Source organism: Vombatus ursinus, unplaced genomic scaffold (genome assembly GCF_900497805.2).
Source record: "Vombatus ursinus unplaced genomic scaffold, bare-nosed wombat genome assembly UNPS02009918.1, whole genome shotgun sequence".
Lineage (NCBI taxonomy): Eukaryota > Metazoa > Chordata > Mammalia > Diprotodontia > Vombatidae > Vombatus > Vombatus ursinus.
Genome location: NW_020949696.1, coordinates 1930295 through 1945498, shown reverse-complemented (window position 1 = coordinate 1945498; position 15204 = coordinate 1930295). Strand labels below are relative to the sequence as shown.

General features: G+C 46.5%; 1 protein-coding gene across 2 annotated transcripts in view; it reads left to right on the top strand.

Annotated features, from left to right (window-relative positions):
• Positions 1-15204, top strand: part of FKBP8 (FKBP prolyl isomerase 8) — a 29103-nt gene that overhangs the window by 10745 nt on the left and 3154 nt on the right. For both annotated transcript variants that reach the window (XM_027853147.1, XM_027853148.1), the window contains exons 3-7: positions 10892-11064; positions 11469-11557; positions 12720-12937; positions 13187-13359; positions 13828-13905. In XM_027853147.1, the coding sequence (XP_027708948.1) occupies positions 10892-11064; positions 11469-11557; positions 12720-12937; positions 13187-13359; positions 13828-13905 (731 nt within the window). The remainder of the gene's footprint in view (positions 1-10891; positions 11065-11468; positions 11558-12719; positions 12938-13186; positions 13360-13827; positions 13906-15204) is intronic.

Genomic DNA, 15204 nt, shown 5'->3' with positions numbered 1-15204 from the left:
TTTTGGGATTCTGTGAAGTCCCATGTTCTCAATGCTCTATTCCGTGTTGCCCTGGCACCGGAAGCCTGTCTACTGTTGAATTAATCATCTTTTCTCAGCCCTTCCTTCTGACAGTGCTTACTTGGTCCCAGTCTAGTCTTGTGCCCAGTGTCTCAGGCTCACCCCTCACCGTCAGTCCTGACTCTGCCCTTTCCCTCATTCCCCAGTCCAGTCAGTCTCAGCGCTGGCTATTTCACCCCCAGAACTTCTCCTTGTGATCTCCTCCCCTACACCTGCATCCCAGGCCCTGTCCTTGTCTTTTCTCAGCAGCCTGCATTCTCTCGCTGTAGTTTTCAGCACGGTGTCTAGACATAAACTTTCACTTGGGGTGCAGGCCAGACTCGCTGGATTGTAAAGTGTGTGGAGGAAAGTGAGGTGTCAAAGACTGGAAAGGTAGGAGGGGCTTGTAAAGGTTGTAAAGAGCCTCAGAGGCCAAACAGGATTTTGTGTTTGATCTTGGAGGTAGCAAGGAGTCACTAAAGTTTATTGAATGGGAAGGTGGTGTGGACAGACCTGTGCTTTGGGAAGGTTACTTTAGTGGCTGAGTGGAGGACGGGCTGGAGGAGAGAGGCTGGAGGCAGGGAGAGCAGCCAATCGTCAGGCTATGGCAGTCATCCAGACGAGATGCAATAAGAACATGCGCCAGGCTGTGTGAGTGCAGCGAAGGGGAAGTACATGTGTGTATGTGTGTATAAACACATGTACAGATATGTGTGCATGCACACGTATATGAGAGATGTTGTAGAGGTGTAAATGACAAGATTTGTCAACATTGGATTCGTGGGCTGGGCACGAATGAAGAGTTGAGGTGGCACCCAGGTTGTGGACCTGTGTGACTGGGACAAAGACAGTGCCCTTGATGGTAATAGCAGAGTTAGGAGAAGGGGAAGGAGGGCCTAGGCGGAAAGAGAATGAGTTCTCTTTTGAATTTGTTGAGTTTGAGAAGCCTATGGGATAATCCAGTGGGAGATGTCCAGAAGGAATTGTGTTATGGGAGTAGAGCTCAGGACAAAGACTAAAGCTGGATCTAGAGGTGTGTGAGTCATCTGCATAGAAATGAGAATTACATTCATGGCAACTGATGAGATCATCAAGTGAAATGGTATAGAGCAGGGACTCTCCCTCTTCTTTGTGTCCCGGACCTTCCCTTTGGCAGTCTGGTGAAGCATACGGATTTTTTTTTAAGCCTTCATAATTAAAGGAAATGCTAGACTTTAGTTAGGGGTTAGTGAAAATGTAATTTTTTTCCCTGTCCAAATTTATTGTCCATAGACGCTAGGTTAAGAACTCCTGGTATAGAGAGAGAAGAGAAGGCCCAAGACAGAGCTTTATGGTTGGAGTGTACTTTATTTTTCAAAATTTTTATTATTATATGTTGCTTAAGGGACTCATTTAGGACCCCCCACCCACCCACACACACACACACATGCACCAGTGTACTCCCAATTGAATCCCCCCACAGTGTAATATTCCTGAAAATAGTGTAAGTGAAGCAACATCAGGACAGTGATGGAGGACCTGACAGACCCAGATGTTCTGTCCCTTTGGGAGAACTGGTTACCATCAACGCTGTTGATTTACACTCAGAAGGATTTGATGGGAATCTCCTACCTGGTTCTGTTCTTTAATTATCCATCAGGCAAGTCACCTGGGATAGGTGAAAAGAGCAACATCCTAAAGGGTGGCTATGATTAAAAAAAAAACTCCAATTACATGTAAAAACAATTTTTATCATTCATTTTTAAAAATTTTGAATTCTAAAGTCTCTCCTTTCCTCCCTCCCCAAGATGACAAACAACCTGATATAAGTCATTCGTGTGTAGCCATGCGAAACATACCTCCACAATAGGTATGCCATAATGTGAAAGAAAGCACAGACCAAGAGAAAAGTAAAGAAAGCAAACCCCACCCCACCACCCCATCCCCCAAAGGAAAAAAGTATGCTTTGATCTGCATTCAGACTCCATCAGCTCTTTCTCTGGAGCTGGATAGCATTTTTCATCATGAGTGCTTCAGAATTGTCTTAGATCATCATATTGCTGAGAACAGTTAAGTCTATCAAAGTTGGTCATTGCACGGTGTTGCTGTTACTATGTACAGTGTTCTCCTGGCTCTGCTCACTTCACTTTGCATCAGTTCATGTAAATCTTTCCAGGTTTTTCTGAGAGCATCTTGCTCATCATTTCTTGTAGCATAATAGTATTCCATCATAATCACATGCCACAGCTTGTTCAGCCATTCCCTAATTAATGGATGTCCCCTCAATTTCCAATTCTTTGCCACCACAAAAAGAGCTGCTATGAATATTTTTGTATATATAGGTCCTTTTCTCTTTGGGATACAGACTTAGTAGTGGTATTGCTGAGTCAAAGGATATGCACAGTTTTTATAGCCCATGGGGCATAGTTCAAAATTGCTCTCCAAAATGTTTGGATCCACCAACAGTGGATTAGTGTCCCAATTTTCCCACTTCCCCTTCAACGTGTCATTTTTGTTTTCTGTGGTATTAGACAATCTGACAGGTACCTGGCAGTACCTCAGAGTTGTTTTAAATTGCATTCCTCTAATCAGTAGTGATTTAAAGCATTTTTTCATATGACTATAGATAGCTTTGATTTCTCCTTCTGAAAACTATCTGTTCATATCCTTTGACCATTTATCAATTGGAGAATGACTTGTATTCTTAGAAATTTGACTCCATTCTCTATATATTTGAGAAATGAGGCCTTCATCAGAGAAAATTGCTGTGGAAATTTTTTCACAGTTACGATTACTAACTGTGAATTTCCTTTTATGCTATTTTCCCCGTTTATCCTTTCTTTCTCTCCTTTCACCCAGTCTCTCCTCAAAAGTGTTTTGCTTCTGAGCACTGCCTCCCTTCTGAACACTTTCTTCTATCAGTCCTCTCCCATCTCTTATCTGCCTTTCCTCCTAGTCCCCTGTATGGTAAGATAGATTTCTATACCGAACTGAGTATGTGTGTTATTCCCTCTTTCAGCCAATTCCAATGAGAGTAAGGTTCAAATGTTGTCTGCCACCACCCCCCCCCCCCCATTTTCCCCTCCACTGTAAAAGCTTTTTTGAACCTCTTTTATGTAATATAATTTGCCTCATTCTACCTCCCCCTTCCCTGTTCTCCCAGTGCATCCTTCTTTGTCACCCCTTAATTTTATTTGTTTTTAGATATCATCTTATCATAGTCTACTCACACCCATGCCCTCTGTCTTTGTATACACCTTCTAACTGCCCTAATAATGATAAAGTTCTAAGGAGTTACAAGTATCATCTTCTCGTGTAAGAATGTAAATAGTTTAAACTTATTAAATCCCACTTTCTCTTTCCTATTTACCTTTTTATGCTTCTCTTGTATGTGAAAGTCAAAATTTCTATTTAGCTCTGGTCTTTTCATTAGGAATGCTTGAAAGTCCTCTATTTCATTGAATACCCATTTTTTCTCCTGAAGGATTATATTCAGTTTTGCTGTGTAGTTGATTTTTGGTTGTAATGCTAGCTCCTTTGCCCTCCAGAATATCATATTTCAAGCTTTCTGATTTTTTAATGTAGAAGCTGCAAAATCTCATGTGATCCTGGCTATTGCTGCATAATATTTGAATTGTTTCTTTCTGGCTGCTTGCAGTATTTTCTCCTTGACCTGGGAGCTCTGGAATTTGGATATAATATTCCTGGGAATTTTCATTTTGGGATCTCTTTCAAGAGGTGATTGGTGGATTCTTTAAATTTCACCCTCTGGTTCTGAGATATCAGGACAGTTTTCCTTAATAATTTCTTGAAACATGACATCTAGGCTCTTTTTTTGATCATGGCTTTCAGGTAGTCCAATAATTCTTTAAAATATGAAATGTCTCATTGGAAAAACAACTGACCTGGAAACCTTCCAGGTTGTTTGACGCTGTCTTTTTGTGGGTTCTGTTGCTTTAGAATTTGTTTAGAGTCATTTTTAAAGGTATTTGGAGAGGTTTGGGGGAGAGCTCAGGAGAGTCCCTGTCTTTACTCTGCCATCTTGGCTCCACCCCTCCCAATTCTGCTTCTTAAAGAGTTCTTCAGTGAATTATGCTTCTTTTATCATTTGTTGTATTCTGTTTTTAAGGTTTTATTTTCTTCAGTATTTTTTCCTACCTTATCTACCAAGCTGTTGACTCTTTCATGATTTTCTTGCATTGCTCTCATTTTTTTTCCCAATTTTTCCTCTACCTCTCTTATTTGATTTTTCAAGTCCTTTTTGAGCTCTTCCATGGCCTGAGACCAATTCTCATTTTTCTTTGAGGCTTTGGATATAGCAGTTTTGACTTTGTTGTCTTCTTCTGATTTTATGTTTTGATCTTCCCTGTCACAATAGTAACTTTTTATGGTCAGGTTCTTTTTTGTTGTTGCTATTTTTTCCTACCTATTTCTTGACTTTTAATTTTATGTTAAGGTTGGGCTCTGCTCCTGGGTGGAAGGAGCAGTGTCCTAAGTTTCAGTTTTTTTGTGTAGCTGTTTTCAGAGCTAGTTCTGGGGGTCAGTAAGTCTAAGCCTCTTCTAAGGTGGTATGATCTAAGGAGAAGTGTGGTCATTACTCTCTTGGCCTGTGGTCTGGTTGGTGAGCAAACTCAAGCACTTTTTTCTACCCTGGAACTGTGACCCCAGTGGGTACCCCCTCCTCTATGGCCATGGGCTCTAATGTGCTCGTGCTCCTTCTCCCCCTGGGATTGCCACCCAGAACCAGCAATACAATAGAATCCTTTGCTCAGTGCCAGGCAAGAGTCCCCTTTAATCTTCCTCTGCCCAGTTGTCCAACCCTCTTACTGTCTGTGGGCTGAGAAATCCGGAGGTCACAGCTGCCGATTCAGTTGCCCCCCCATGCTGACCTTCTTAAGTTTTCTTGGGCTGGAATATCATTTCACTCCGTCCTTTTTTGTTGGTTCTGTTGCTCCAGAATTCATTTTTGAGGTGTTATTTTAAAGTTGTTTGGAAAAGAATTTGGGAGAGTTCAGGGGAACCCCTGCCTTTACTCCACCATCTTGGCACCGCCCCTCCCACTTTCTAGTTTAATGGACTCAGAGCATCATTTCTGGTTTCACGTGGTATCCATTGGCCTTGTGTTCCTGTGCCTGGTTATGGTTGGGTGCTGTGACTCTAGAAGCTGCTAGGATAAGAAAGCAGTTCAGTCTATGTGTCATAGAGAAGATTACTGGGTCTGTGACTGTCCTATGGTTCTACCTACTTATAACTCCAGTCAACCAAAAACAGAAACCCATTGTTACTCAGTGGAGTGCAGGTGGCGACCATTTATAAAGACATGTGTGACATCCACTGCAGAGGATTCTCCATGGAATTGGGTCCTCCCTGAAGGCAGCTGCCTCAGCAGCTCAAGTGCTGAACAGAGTCAACGCCTTTATGTTCTGCACTGGAAAAGAGAACCTAGCATCTCCAGTCAGCCTCCTAGCTTCTCATAACTCCATGTCAACTGTTGACTGGATCTGTTCCCAGCTATAGGCAATAACTTGATTTATGTAGTCCTCACTATTGAATTTTAAATCTCCTGATGTAGAGTTAGCAGAACAGGTTAAGCTGCTCTCTTCGTTTGTCTAGATAACAAGGCAAACCGTAGCTGACTCTCTTGATCAGTGCATGGCTGGAAGAGTGATTCCAGCAATGGCCAGAGATGGTGGTCTTTAGGGCTACTATGAATTATGCAGGGAATGCTGTTGGCTCCATGTTGCCATCCATAAGGGCAAATGATCCCCAGGAAGCAGCTCATCTGAATCCAAGAAGCTACCTTAACTTAGCAACAGCAATAAATTACTGTAAAGAAGGAGAATGCTCCCACATGCATCAGCTTCCAGGCATCTGAGAGACCCAGCAGAGCAACTGTTAACAATTGCCTTGTTAAACATCAGCCTCTCCGCAGGATCTGTGGAGGGGTCGCAGAAGAAATGACATGCTAAAACAGATCGCTCACATCCCGCAGAGCTCAGGCATCCCAGGTGAGGGATGACTCATCACCTCCTAAGAAAGGGAAGAGTGATGGGGGCTGGGGGGCCTTATCCTTCAGTCTTCTCTTTTTGTCAGTACTTTAGACACTACTAACAATGTCCGTTGTTTTTGATCAGTGTTTTGTTTGTTTTTGTTGAAACCTTTTGTTTTTTACATCACAGCAATCTCCAAATGCATCTCTCTTTCCCATTACCCTACCTAGTAAGCTTCCCTCATAATAAACATTTTCAAAGGAAAAGAAGGAGTTCAGCCAAACCTTTGGGATTTGTTCTGTGAAGTTTGGATTAGGTCAAAGGGCCACACTTGAGTACCTAGAGGGCCACATGTGGCCTCAAGGCCGCAGGTTCCCCACCCGCAAGCCAAACCAATGCTCAGATTGAGTCGGCCATATTTGAATTGTTCCATACCCATAGTCCCCCACCTTTGCAGGGAATGGAGTGGATTGCATTTTCCCAACTCTTCTCCAGGGTCAATCTTGACCACTGTAATTACAGAAAATTCCATCTCATTTCATTGTTGTTTCTATTTACGTTGTCGTCATGTTCTCCTTCTGCTTACTTCATTCTACATCAGTTTGTGTAAGTGTTCCCTTGTTTCTCTGAATTTTTCACATTTGCCATGTCTTACTGCTCGGTCATATTCTGTTGCCTTCATGAACCTCCATCTGTTTAGTCATTTAATGGCTGAGGGAGCATTTACTCTATTTTCAATTCTTTACCCTAGTTATCAAAAACTGCTGCTCTGAATAATGTGATGTCTATGGGACAATCTGAGGATGGGATTTTTTTGCCAATTTAAGTCGTATTCATTTTTGTAGTTGGAATAGAATAACGTGTTATTCTATTGGTTCTGCTTTGTTAACTCCACATCACTCCCTGCCAGTCTTCATTTGGTGGCCTGAGTTCATGTCCCACTTGTGGGAATTTTAGCTGGATGATGATTACCCCCTTCTGGTTTTTCCCATGGGCACAAATGACAATGCCAGGAGGAATTCAGGAAGTGTCGCTAAAAAATATGTCCCCTTAGAGAAGAAACTGAAGCTCTTGGGGCCACACATGGTATTTTCCACCATCGTTGTCCATGGAAGGCGAGGGGTTCAGAAGAGGAAGGCAGATTTGGAAAGTGTTGAGCCAGTTAAGAAGGTGTTATCTAAGAACAGGATTTGGATTTTTGGACTGTGGCTCAAAATATAGAAATGACTGGTCTGGTCCTGGCCAGAGATGGAAGAAGGACTGGCAAGAATGCATTTATCTTAAGTCTTAAAATTCTGATCAAAAGGGCTCTAAATTGAAAAGGAAAAGGAAAGCTCTTTGACAAGTATTGCTGGTAAAGTTTGGCAGAAAATAAGTTTAGACTAGCACTTTAACAGCATATACTGCAATAAACCCCAAATAGAAGTACAATATCTATATATAAATATATCACAAACAAATTAGAGGAGAATGGAAAGAGATTATCTTTTACACGTATGACCAGGAGAAGAACTTTTAACTAAAGAAGGGATAGAGTTGATCATAAAAAGATAAAATATGTAATTTCTATTATATAAAAATTTTTTCACACAATGTAACTAGAATAAAAAGGAAAACAGTTAATTTTGGGGGGAAATTCTCATCAAATTTCTCTGATTAAGGTCTGATAATGTCCAAAATATATAGGAAATTTATGCAAGCACATAAGATTGAGTTATTTCTGATCATCAGTCATTTTAAAAATGCTAAATAAAACAGCTCTGAGGTTTCACTTGTACCCCATCAGATTTGCAAAGATGAACAAAGATTGCAATAGAAAGATAAAATCAAGAGGGTAGAGTAACAGGAAGATGTTCAGCCAGCCCTACCCCTTTCCCCTCTTCCCATTTTCTCTAGAAAATGCACCAGGCCTTGGTGCAGTCTTGATTAGGAAATCCAAGGGGAAAAAAAAATCACAACGAACCGTTTTTCTAGCCGAGGTTGACACAGGACACTAGGGACACAGTCTAGCCAGGAATGGCCATGTGGAACATTCTAGCACAGAGGGGCCTAAGCTTGTGAAGGGTGAAGGAATAGGTGCACACTGGCATGTCTGTGACTCATTGCCTAGTTTTGGGATCATAGGTCCAAAGCAGACTGAGGAGGAGACCTGTGCCTAGCGGTGGCATTTCAGGGTGAGGAGTGGTCATGGGTCCTAGGCTATGTACCAGTGAGGGGCAAGTTCAGGAGCAAGCAATAGCAGTAGCTATGTGACTTTGACCCCAGGAGGGGTTCAAGGTCTCCGTTCCAATGTCTAGTCCACTCTGAAACCTGCAACAGAATAACCAGGACAGTCGTCCCAGACCAAAGTCCATTGGGCTGACGGTGACTGAGCCTAGCAGCAGTCTGCTGGAACTTCAGCCAGAGGCAAACCCATAAGCCTGTTGCTCAAACCCAGATCCAAGTCAGGAAATTGTGATGCTTAGACCGGGGGACAGTGATCAGACTTTGCCCTGGAGCACATTACTTTGAGAGCCTAAGCTGATGTCCTAGAATCATAACACTTAGTATTCCAAGAAAGCAGCAGCAGCAGCAGCAGCAGGACCAGTCCAGACATTCTCTCCAGAAGTATGCAAAATCTGGCCCTACATCAAGTCTGAAGTCAGGAAGCAGGCTGGAAGAATGAGCAAACAAAAAAAGAATCCCACCATAGAAAGTTATCATGGTCACAGGAACATCAACCCAGAAAAAGAGAATGAATCTAGAAACTGACATGGCCGGTGTGGAAGTTTGTTTTGCTTGATTTGACATGTTTGTAACAGGGTTCGGGTGGGGTGAGATGGGAAGGAGAGAAGGTGAATTTTTTTCTAATAAAAAAATTAATTAAAAAAAAAGATGGCACCAATCAATGTTACAGAGGCTTTGGGGGCATAAGCAGATGAATATACTCTTGGAGCTGGTGCTGATCTAACAATTCTATAAAATAACTTCGAATTATGTAAGAAAAGTCATTGACTGTTCTTGTCCTTTGGCCCATCTATGCCATTAGTGGGCATATACTACAAGGAGGTCCTTATCAGAAAGAAAGTTGCCATATATAACAAAGTATTCAATGGAACTCAAGTATGCAGGCATGAGTCATAGGACAGCTGGACAAATTGTGTATATGAATGTAGTAGAGTATGCTTTTGCTGTAAAATGACAAACGCAAGTAATTTAGAGAAATCAATCCAATTTATTAAGCACCTACTATGCGTCAGGCACTAGGCTAGGTACTAGGGCTACAAATAAGAAAAGAAACAGTCCCTGCCCTCAAGGGTTGTTGGGAGGATCAAACAAGACAAAATTTGTGAGAAATCACTCAAGCCCTGATGCGTAGAGCTTGCTGATTTCTGAGGTGACTTCTGAAAATTTCACAACTGACTCTGGAGCCATTGGGAGCTGCTTCCAGCCCAGCCCTGCTTGCTCTTGGGCCACTTTAATTATTTAATCAGTGACTTGGATAGGGGTCTGGGTGGCATCAGAGAATTTGATGGGCATGCTGCAGAGCCCAAGGGAATAGCTCACATCCTGAGTGGCAAAATCAGGTGCCCCAAAGGTCTGGCCCAGCTGGAACGTTGGGCTGAAGCCAAGAAGATGAGATTTAATAGGAATAAATGTAAAGTGTTATTATTGAGCTTAAAAAAGAAAGTCATCTCAAGTGTAGATGGAAACCGAGCTGGATCGCTCGGCTAAGACAGAACTTGGGCTTCTAGTGGCTTACAAGCTTCTTCTTCGTGAGTGTACAATGGGAACCTCACGCAGTCTGACACTCTGGAAGGAGAAGCCTAGCGTCCAGGACGAGGGGGTGAAGGTCCCTCTGGACCCAGCCTGGGCAGACTGGGCACTCCATTGGGTGAAGGGCATTGGTAATCCAGAGGAGCATCCGGGATTGGTTAAAAGAACTCAGGGTACTTGACCTGGAGAAGAGGAGACTGGCCAAGGCCTGAGAGCTGTGTTCAGGTGGCTGAAGGCAGGAGGAGTCTGCTGTGGGCAGGCCTGGAAGCAGCTGGGGGAGGTTTGCGTGAAGGGCATCCAGCTTTCCCATCACCAAAGCTGCCCCCAAGAGGTGGTGGGGTCCTCCTCCCTAGAGACCCTCCAGCACAGGCTGGCCGGCCACTCTCTGGCCAAGGGGACTGGCCTAGTGTGGATCTGACCAGATGGGCATTGAGGTCATTTCCAACCCAGCCTTTTGGGGAGTCCCATTGTCCTTGGCATTTCTTATAATGTGATAACTGTCCCATTACATCCACATGTCACCATTTGTTCAGCCATTCTCGCTGTTGCACATGGACGTTGTTTCCAGTTTTTTGTTATTATACCTAGTACTGACGTGAATAATTTTCTAGAAAGGCTTTTTCTTGTTGTTGGAAGGCACTTTGTGGACTTTCTGGTCTAATGTCTCCCCCCGCCCCGCTCCATCTATTTGACTGATGAAAATAATGAAACCCAGAGAAAGAAAGTGTTGTGTCCAGAATGGCCCAGGTAGCTGGGGTTAGATGTGAGACCAAATCCCCTTCCTTCTGGTGTGGTTCTAGATCGTAATTGCTTCATACCTCATCTTTGTACCTTCCCGGTATCGCACTTGCCATAAAGACGCTAGTGCAGCACTCCAGCATTCAGCACCGTGCCTGACACGTGGTAGGTGTTAACACATGAGGGCTTGCTTGGTTCAGGATCTCGGAGAGGTGAGTGTTTCTTCCAGTGATACCGCTTACAGCCTGTCCTGTGGGATTCTGGTCTGAGCCTCCCTGTGCATCCACCCAGTGCTCCTGACCAAAGGAGCACCCAGGTTTGAATTGAAAGTTGAGGGGGCCTCAATAATCACCCCTGAGATGTCACCTTGTCCTCTGTCTCCCTCCTAGGTAATGGACTGCTTAGAAAGAAGATTCTAGTAGCTGCCCCGCCCGGGGCCGAGCGGCCCAGCAAAGGCCAGGATGTGACAGTGCAGTTGAAGGTCTCACTTGAGGATGGTGGAACCCAGGTGGAGAAGCAGCCAAGCCTCACCTTCACCCTAGGAGACTGTGACTTTCTCCAGGTGCTGTGAAGCAGGGGAGAGCGGCGATGGTGCTTAGGCCCTGGTCGCAGAGAGCCACGCCTGGGGTTGGGGAGTGGGGCTGTCCCCTAGAGGCAGCTGGTGACACAGTGGAGAGAACATGGGTCTGGAGTTAGGAAGACCAGAGCTCAAATTTGGGATTGGAGACTTACTCCCTGTGTGACCCTGGGCAAGTCACTTCACCTCTGTTTGCCTCAGAGATGTAAAATGGAGACAGTAATAGCACCTGCCTCTCCCACGGTGGTTGTGAGGATCAGATGAGATAATGTTTGTAAAGTGCTTAGCACAGTGCCTGGCTAAAGTAGGCACTGTATACACTTATTCTCCCTCTCCACCCTGATTTATTACTCATCCTCATCTGGCTGGCTTCTTCTTTGTTTCTGAAGGCTTTGGATCTGAGTGTGCAGCTCATGAATGTGGGTGAAACGGCCCTGATCATTGCAGATGCCAAATACTGCTATGGATCTCATGGCAGGTGAGATGGAGTAGAGGAGGCCTGAGCGTTGACCTGCCTGGGGCAGGAACTGGTGCCCAGCAGGCAGAGCGATATGGAACCTAAGAGCTGCAAGAGATTTTTAAATAGAGAGTGTCAGAGCTGGGAGGGCCCTTAGAACCCAAGATGTCAGATCTGGGAAGGCCCTTAGAACACAGGATGTCACAGGTGGGAGGGCCCTTAGAACCCAAGATGTCAGAGCTGGGAAGGCCCTTAGGACACAGGATGTCAGAGCTTGGAGGGCCCTTAGAACCCAAGATATCAGAGCTGGGAAGGACCTTAGAACCCAAGATGTCAGAGCTGGGAGGGCCCTTAGAACTCAAGATGTCAGAGCTGGGAAGGCCCTTAGATCACAGGATGTCAGAGCTGGGAGGGTCCTTAGAACCCAAGATGTCACAGGTGGGAGGGCCCTTAGAACACAGGATGTCAGAGCTGGGAAGATCCTTAACAGACATCTAGTCCAACCCCTTTACTCAGCAGTTTGGATAACTGAAATCCAGAGAGGGACAGTGTCCAGTTCATATGGAGAATTAATGACCGAGGACCTCTTCGTTATCCTGTCTTCCTGTCCGGGGCTCTTTCCCCTCTTCCATGCTGGGAGCTTCCTACTAGGATCTTCTTGGGAATCCGAGGTTCCCTGGAGGTCTCTGGACAACGCCGGGGTAGGGTGGGGCAGATCCTCCCAGCTGAATCACCAGGGTCACTGTTCATCTCATTCCTGACCAAAGTGTCCCTGAGGCCGGGAGCTCCGCCCTTCCTGCTCCCCTTATCCTTTCTCCCCTTCAATAAATGGGTGATGGAGGAAAGCTGATACTGCCTGTCCCTCATCAGACAGTAAGAGTCTCTGGAAGGACTTTCTTTCTAGTAGGTGAGCTGCTCGACAAGCAAACACTGCCTTGGTCAGGGATTTCTCAGTGTCCCAGCTAGAAGGGACCGCAGAGTGACCTGGTCTCATTCTCTCTTTTTCTAGATAAGGAAACCAAGGCCCGGGGAGGGAAAGCGAGTCACCTGGAGTCAGATCTGGGGATTAGGCAGGAGCTGGAAGACCGTCCTTCCCCTGCTCCCATTGGGGGAATCTGTGGGAGGGCTCCCTGGGGAGGCTGTATCAAGATGCCCTGATTTTCTGGCCCCTGTCGCCCCACAGAAGTCCTGCCATCCCTCCCAACTCAACCCTTCACCTCGAGGTGGCTCTGCAGACAGCCATGGACGGGCCTGACTTGGAGCTGCTGAGTGGGCGAGAGCGAGTAGCCCTGGCTGACCGCAAGCGGGAATGTGGGAATGCCCACTACCAGAGGGCCGACTTTGTCCTGGCTGCCAACTCCTACGACCTGGCGCTCAAGGTCATCAGTGCCAACTCCAAAGGTGCCATTGGGCTCTGTCCCTGCTTCCCCAAGGGGTGGAACGTTCGGGGAGTTTCCATGTCTGTGGGGGACTTCCTGGCCTGGATCTTGGAGCCCTTGTGGAGGTCCCAGCTATGAACCCCGCCCCCTCCTGCCACTGATGCCCATCTATCTTGCCTTGGTCAAGGCTGGGCCCTCTATGTCTCCAGGGGCTGGGGTGGGCTGTGTGAAGGGTCATGTTCCCTTATGCTCCTTTGCACCCCCATGCCAGTTGATGTGAGCCCAGAGGAGGAGGCAGAATTGTTGGAGCTGAAGGTAAAATGTCTGAACAACCTGGCTGCCTCACAGCTCAAGCTGGACCACTACAGTGCAGCGTTGAACTCCTGCAGCCTGGCACTCAGCCACCAGCCAGATAACATCAAGGCCCTGTTCCGGAAGGGCAAGGTGAGCCCTAGGTGGCCAGCAGATGCCTTGGCCAGCCCTGCCCCAACCTGCAGCCTCCTCAGTGAAGCCCAGGGCACACGGATCACATCATTCTGTGTCCTGTGGAGCACCTACACAGATACTGTGAGAATGAGAGTCACAGACTAGCAGATGTCAGGATTGGGAGGGCACTTAGAACATGGGATGTCAGAGCCGGGAGGGCCCTTAGAGCATGGGATGTCAGAGCTGGGAGGGCCCTTACAACAGAGAACCTTCAAACACAGAGCTGGGAGGCTCCTTAGTCTAACTCCTTCATTTTACAGTTGAGGAAACTGAGGTCCAGAATTTCATCTCCCCAGTGAGAGATGAAATTCCTTGGGGGAAGGGGAGGGACAAAGCCCTTCCTTTCTCTTGCCTGAGCAAGGCTTGGGGCCCAGTAGATGGGGACCTTCAGTATGTCCTTGATCAATGCTACCTGCCCTCCTATAGGTGCTGGCACAGCAAGGTGAGTATGCTGAGGCCATCCCCATCCTGAGAGCTGCCCTCAAGCTGGAACCTTCCAACAAGGTAAGTTCTTAAGCATTTTGGAGAGAGACAGGGAGGGGTGGGAGACAGAGCTGGGTCTCAGGAGACCTGGAAACAGCCTCGTCTCCCAGCCTTCTCCACAGCCTATGCCTGGCCTCGGGAAGAGGGCTTCAACCAGATGAGTTCTGAGGTCCCTGTGCTCTGACAGTCTGTGATCCTCAGAGCGGACTCTTACCTCCAGTGCTAGCTGTTCTTTGGGGACCGGGCCAAGTCTCTTGTGGCAGCAGCTTCCCTCTTGTGGGAGGCACAGCTCCACATGTGGAGTTAGGGGACCTGAGTTTGGATCCTGCCTTTGCTGCTTCCCCTGTGACGGGGGGCAAATCACTTGCCTTCCCTGCGCCTTGGGCTGGATAACTTCTAAGGTCTCTCTTGGCTCCGTCTCAGTGAGTCTGACCAGCAGGCTGGAGTTCAGCGGGGGAGCCCTTGCTCTTCTGTACTAGACTGCTCAAAGGAGGCCATCCCTGAGTCTTCCTGCCGTGCCCTCCGGTTGCCTCTCGGCCAGCGCTGGCCGGCATGGAGCCCTGCCCTTTTGTCCAGGATGCAGAATGCTGTCCTGTCCCACCAAAGGGGCCTGGCTGGGGCTTGGCTGGGATGAGCACCCCCTGGGCCTCTTGCCACATGAGCCCTCCTCCCTGGCCTGGCACTAACTGCTGTCTGTGTCTGCCATGCCTTGGACATTTAATGGCCCAGGGCCAGGACCTAAGAGTCTGCAACTGGTCCTGTGAAGATTCAGCGGGCACCCATTTTTTTTCTTACTCAGAGATGAGCGCTGAAGGCATTATGACAGTGCAATTCAGTGATAGGAATGAGGGATTTGGAGCCAGAGCACCTGGGTTTGAATCCAGCTTCTGCCACGTACTCCCTGAGTGACTCTGGGCAAATCAGATTGTGTCTCGGGCCTCCGTCTTCTTCATCCATGACATGAGGGGTGTCGGACTGGACAGCCTTTAGGGACCTTCTCTCTATGTTTGTGAGTGAAGGCACGTTAGACCAGTGGTATCAAACTCAAATAGAAACAAATTGACAAATTACTATTATCTATATTGGATTATATTTTTATTTATTTTGTGAAACATTCCCAATTCCATTTCAGTCTGATTCAGAGCAAACTGGAGAGTCCAAGAGGCTGACTTTGACACTTCTGCCTCAGAACACAGGATATCAGAGCTGGGGGCCCCTTAGAACAAAGGATGTCAGGGCTGGGAGGGCCCTTAGAACACAGGAGGTCAGAATTGGGAGGGCCCTTAGAACAAAGGATGTCAGGGCCTGGAGGGCCCTTAG